This window comes from Dermacentor andersoni, chromosome 7 (genome assembly GCF_023375885.2).
Source record: "Dermacentor andersoni chromosome 7, qqDerAnde1_hic_scaffold, whole genome shotgun sequence".
Taxonomy (NCBI): domain Eukaryota; kingdom Metazoa; phylum Arthropoda; class Arachnida; order Ixodida; family Ixodidae; genus Dermacentor; species Dermacentor andersoni.
This window is the reverse complement of record NC_092820.1, coordinates 75,012,590-75,017,502: the sequence shown is the minus strand read 5'-3', so window position 1 is coordinate 75,017,502 and position 4,913 is coordinate 75,012,590. Positions and strand designations below refer to the sequence as shown.

Genomic DNA, 4,913 nt, shown 5'->3' with positions numbered 1-4,913 from the left:
AAAGAACTGGGCTTCGGGGGAGCACATCTGTGGCCGAGCTTGAATAACTTTTCCGTTTGTAAGAACTGTTCCTTACTGTCCGATGATTTCGTCATCATCTGACCCTCTATTATTTGGACAGCTGCCATTCAGTCGCACGAAGAGCTTCTTGGTGAAGGAAAGGGTTTTTTTAATTCTTGAAAGTGATGCGGACAACAAGCAAACCTGAGCTCAGAAGTAACAGAGAAGCATGTGGGGACAATAGAAGGAAACACGGCGGCTTGACTAATATTTATTTCAAGTACTCTCAAGTTCCGAACGCGTTACAAAAAGAACCTGTAGGACAACAACAAACAGAAGGCATCGAAGGTTATCGTGAAACTGAGCTATAGCTTGTCCATTACACTGCCGCGTTTCTCGTGCCTTATTGGGGACCCCGGGGTACTCAATGACCACACCTGCGAAATTATCCGAAGCCATTGCTGGCATGCACCCAATCTTGATTTGTGGTGATGCCGGTGCATTAGCTGGCTTGTAAGGTTCGTTCACAATTAAAGCACGATCTTTAGTTGACCATGTCGTTGATTTCTTCGTTTTCTTTTGTTTTCTTTTTCCTTTATTTTTCGCAGGTACTGTGTAATTTCCACGCTCTTCAAGCGTGCACTCGTGGAAAGACCGTGACATCTTCCCAAACTACGAGGGACCTTCCGAATGTAAGGCTCGTCATTTATTTTCACACAGAAAATTTATTGGCAAGAAATACAGCATGTCAGCATAAACTACACCTCGAACTATTTTTCCACATAGTGGCCACTGAGATTGAGACGTTCTTTTCTTTTTTTTTTTTTGTAGTGGGCAATTAGTTTGAAGAAACCACTCTGGAAAAACTCGGTGGCCTGGCCTGGGACATGAACTCTTCACCATACACGATGTGTAGGCGTTCGTGTATGACGGTCACACTAGTCTTATGGGCTCATTCACACCGGATAACAGTACGAACTTTCACTGGTGACCACGTTGTCAGCACGCGTCTGCCTGCCATCGTGGTTTACACTCGAATAACCTCGGCCACGCCGGTCTGCTGCTACTCTCTCTTCTTCGGCGCTCTGCGCATGCGTCATTCTTCCTCCGCTGACGCTCCTTTCGTCGTTCAACCATCAACGGGCGTGGACATTTATGGCGATTGTTTATTTCACCTGGTGTACCATTTCCGCTTTAAAAAAATGACGAAACTTACTTTCGGAGCGTCCCTCATACTTACATCTTCTTCTCTAGGCGCTGCCATCGCAGTTCTTTTTAAATATTGTAATTTTCATGCCAGGAAACTGTACAACAGAACTGGATGAACTAGACAAAGACATTGGGCAGAAACCACCAGAGAGTGATCGTCAAAGTTACGATAGGCCTGCTGAGATATGTTGAGGCGGACATGCACTCATCTAAGCCGTTCGCCTTCGCTGCGCAGGTGTCTGCCCGTCTAATCATCCGGATACTCATCCTGGCCCTGGTTCCCGCCGCTTCTGATGCCACGGCCCTCAGCGAACCACTTCGCTGCGAGTGGCCCGCCAGCCCTTGTCTGCTGTCTGCTACTACAGATAGCCCGGCAGCGCCACCGCTGCCGTGCCTCAACTGCCCCTGGATTCACGCACCGTCATCGACAACAACCGAGGAGCCATCTATAAAAGACCATCACCAACGCGCGGCACTCTGTGGGCTCGGTCGCTGTGCCACGATGCACTCATCTAAGCCGTTCGCCTTCGCTGCGCAGGTGTCTGCCCGTCTAATCATCCGGATACTCATCCTGGCCCTGGTTCCCGCCGCTTCTGATGCCACGGCCCTCAGCGAACCACTTCGCTGCGAGTGGCCCGCCAGCCCTTGTCTGCTGTCTGCTACTACAGATAGCCCGGCAGCGCCACCGCTGCCGTGCCTCAACTGCCCCTGGATTCACGCACCGTCATCGACAACAACCGAGGAGCCATCTATAAAAGACCATCACCAACGCGCGGCACTCTGTGGGCTCGGTCGCTGTGCCACGATGCACTCATCTAAGCCGTTCGCCTTCGCTGCGCAGGTCAGTAATCAGTATTGTCTTTTCACAAAAAAATCAAGTAACTACTGTCTCCTGCAGCTACCGAGCCCACAGTGCTGCCTTTCGATTGTTGTTGAATGTTATGATGTAGTACGTACCTTGTTGCTGTTGGCTGGTGATATCGAGTCAAACCCAGGTCCCGACACTGTACTCGCAGAACTAAAGAAGCTGTCTACTGGTCAGTCACAACTACTCGCCGAGGTTCAAGGCCTTAGAAACCAACTAACAACTACTGAACAGGCTATATCTGACCTCAGTAACAGATTATCCAACCTAGAAACTCGCTATCAAGACCTGGTAACACTACGCACCGACATGGATGCGATCTGCACTAACACCACCCAAACAGCCAAAGATATCAAAGGAATAGAAGCCCGCCTGGATGACGCCGAAAATCGCTCGCGACGAAACAATTTAATTTTCTATAATATCACAGATAACAATGCATCGGAAAACTACGCCCAATCTGAAGAAACTGTCCTGCGCCTCTGCCGTGATCACTTAGGTCTAACCATTGACCCAAAAGAAATTGAACGGGCTCACCGTCTTGGGCGCCATTCTTCTGGGCGCTCTCGCCCAATTATAGTCAAACTGACATTTTTTAAAACCAAACAGCTAATTCTTTCAAATGGCCGTAAGTTAAAAGGGACTGATTACAGCGTCGGGGAGGATTTTTCACGCCCTGTCCGAGATGCGCGAAAGCATCTAGTTAGATTTGCCAAAACTAAAAACACAAAATTTTCCTTGCGCTACAAAACATTATTCATCGGTCCGAAACAGTACGCATTCGACGAATCATCGCAGACAGTAAAAGAAATCTCATAGCATACGGTTCATCGTCGTGTAACTAAACTTCCTGGTAGCAGCCCTCGTGGTAAACTTCCAAATCTTTCTTTTTCTATTATTTTCACAAACATACGCAGTTTCCTCCCCAAACGTGAACACATCTGTAATCTTGTTTCATCATCTTCCAGCAACATACTTGTACTAACTGAAACGTGGCTAACAGATGACGTCACTGATACGGAAGTTCTTGCCAATCTACCTAATTTTAAAGTTTTCCGCAAGGACCGCAAGGGCTCCAGAGGAGGAGGTGTTCTCATTGCCACTAACCAACAATTGCCTTGTTCTGTTATTAATATCCAATCAGAACTTGAAATACTATGGGTAATCTGCCGTTCCGCACCTCAAACCGTCATACTAGGTGTCTGCTACAGACCCCCCTACAGCTATCCACAATTTTCTTATTACCTAAATGATAGCCTAAATCAACTTACTACTACACATCCCAACGCGCGCATTCTTCTTTTTGGCGATTTTAACTTCCCGTCTATTGACTGGCAGAACTTCACACCAACAAGCAATGAAGAAATAACTAACTTCCTTGACGTCTGTCTAAATTTTAATCTCACCCAATTAGTAAAAGAACCTACACGCGTCGTACGTGATTCGTCAAACATCTTGGACCTTATACTAACTAATCACCCTGAAAGTTTAGCGAATCTTACTTATCTCCGCGAAGTTAGCGACCACAAAATTATACATGCTACTTTCACCTTCATCGCGGAATCGCGCCAAACGTTCCACAAAACAATTCGCCTTTATGACAAAGGCAATTACAATGAAATGAACAACCAATTGCTTGCTTTTTTTCCAGAATTCGAAAGAGATTTTCATGACCGATCAATTGAGGACAACTGGCTTACTTTTAAAACCAAGCTTGCAGAACTAACATCCAAATTCATTCCCACCATTACATTTCGTGCCAATCATAATAAACCATGGTTCACAAAGTCCTTAAAAATGCTCGAGAACAAGAAAAAACGACTTTTCCGTGCAGCAAAACTAAACCCAAGCGAATGCGCATGGAATAAATACTACGAGGTTGAGTCAACGTATTTGCGGTCCATTTCTAATGCCAAACATGCATTTTTTCATACTGACCTGCCGAAGATCCTAAGCAATAATCCCAGAAAGTTCTGGCAAGTTCTAAACCCTGATTATGCGCCTATCATCACACTTACCGACACGGATGGCGAGGAAGTGAGCGACGTTGAGTGTGCAAATATATTTAACACTGCATTTTCATCTGTGTTCACAAACGAAACTGATATGCCAACATTTGTCCCAACTTCCCAACCAAGATCGCTCATGCCACCAGTCACATTCGCTGCACACGGCATCGCCGGTATCATTGAAAATATTAAGATGTCATCTTCTGCAGGTACTGACGAAATCACCAGCAAACTCTTAAAAAACATACGTCATGCTTCTTCAGAGTACTTATCATTACTGTTCACACAATCACTCTCCACAGGTAGCATACCCAGCGATTGGAAGGTGGGGAAGGTCGTTCCGGTCTTCAAATCAGGTAACAAAGAATCGCCCCTTAATTATCGCCCCATCTCTTTAACAAGTGTGCCATGCAAAATCATGGAACATGTAATCTATTCTTGCATAATGGACTTTCTCGACTCTATTAATTTCTTTCATCCTTCTCAACACGGCTTCCGTAAAAACCTATCTTGTGAAACGCAATTAGCTATTTTTGTCCATGACCTGCACATGGCCCTTGATTCTAACCTTCAAACTGACTCAATCTTCCTAGATTTCGCGAAAGCCTTCGACAAGGTTCCCCACGAGCGCTTGCTACTAAAACTTTCTTGGTTAAATTTGCATCATAACATACTGCAGTGGATAAAAGAATTTCTGGCAAACCGTACCCAATTTGTTCACGTTAATAATCAAACCTCTAGGTCTCTTGCAGTAACATCAGGCGTCCCGCAAGGATCAGTTCTTGGTCCCCTTCTATTTTTAATATATATTAACGACCTACCAACACAGG

The 4,913-nt window shown here is 45.6% G+C and overlaps 1 protein-coding gene across 1 annotated transcript; it reads left to right on the top strand.

Annotated features, from left to right (window-relative positions):
• The first annotated feature begins 1,424 nt into the window (after positions 1 to 1,424).
• On the top strand, positions 1,425 to 3,923 carry LOC126534289 (uncharacterized). Its single transcript, XM_050181561.3, has one exon. It carries the CDS (start codon positions 1,712 to 1,714, stop codon positions 2,891 to 2,893), a length of 1,182 nt encoding a protein of 393 aa, XP_050037518.1. The 5' UTR covers positions 1,425 to 1,711; the 3' UTR covers positions 2,894 to 3,923.
• The last annotated feature ends 990 nt before the right edge of the window (positions 3,924 to 4,913 follow it).

Excerpts from the sequence above, each read along its gene's own strand:
- LOC126534289 (XM_050181561.3), top strand. The coding sequence starts at position 1,712 with ATGCACTCATCTAAGCCGTTCGCCTTCGCTGCGCAGGTGTCTGCCCGT.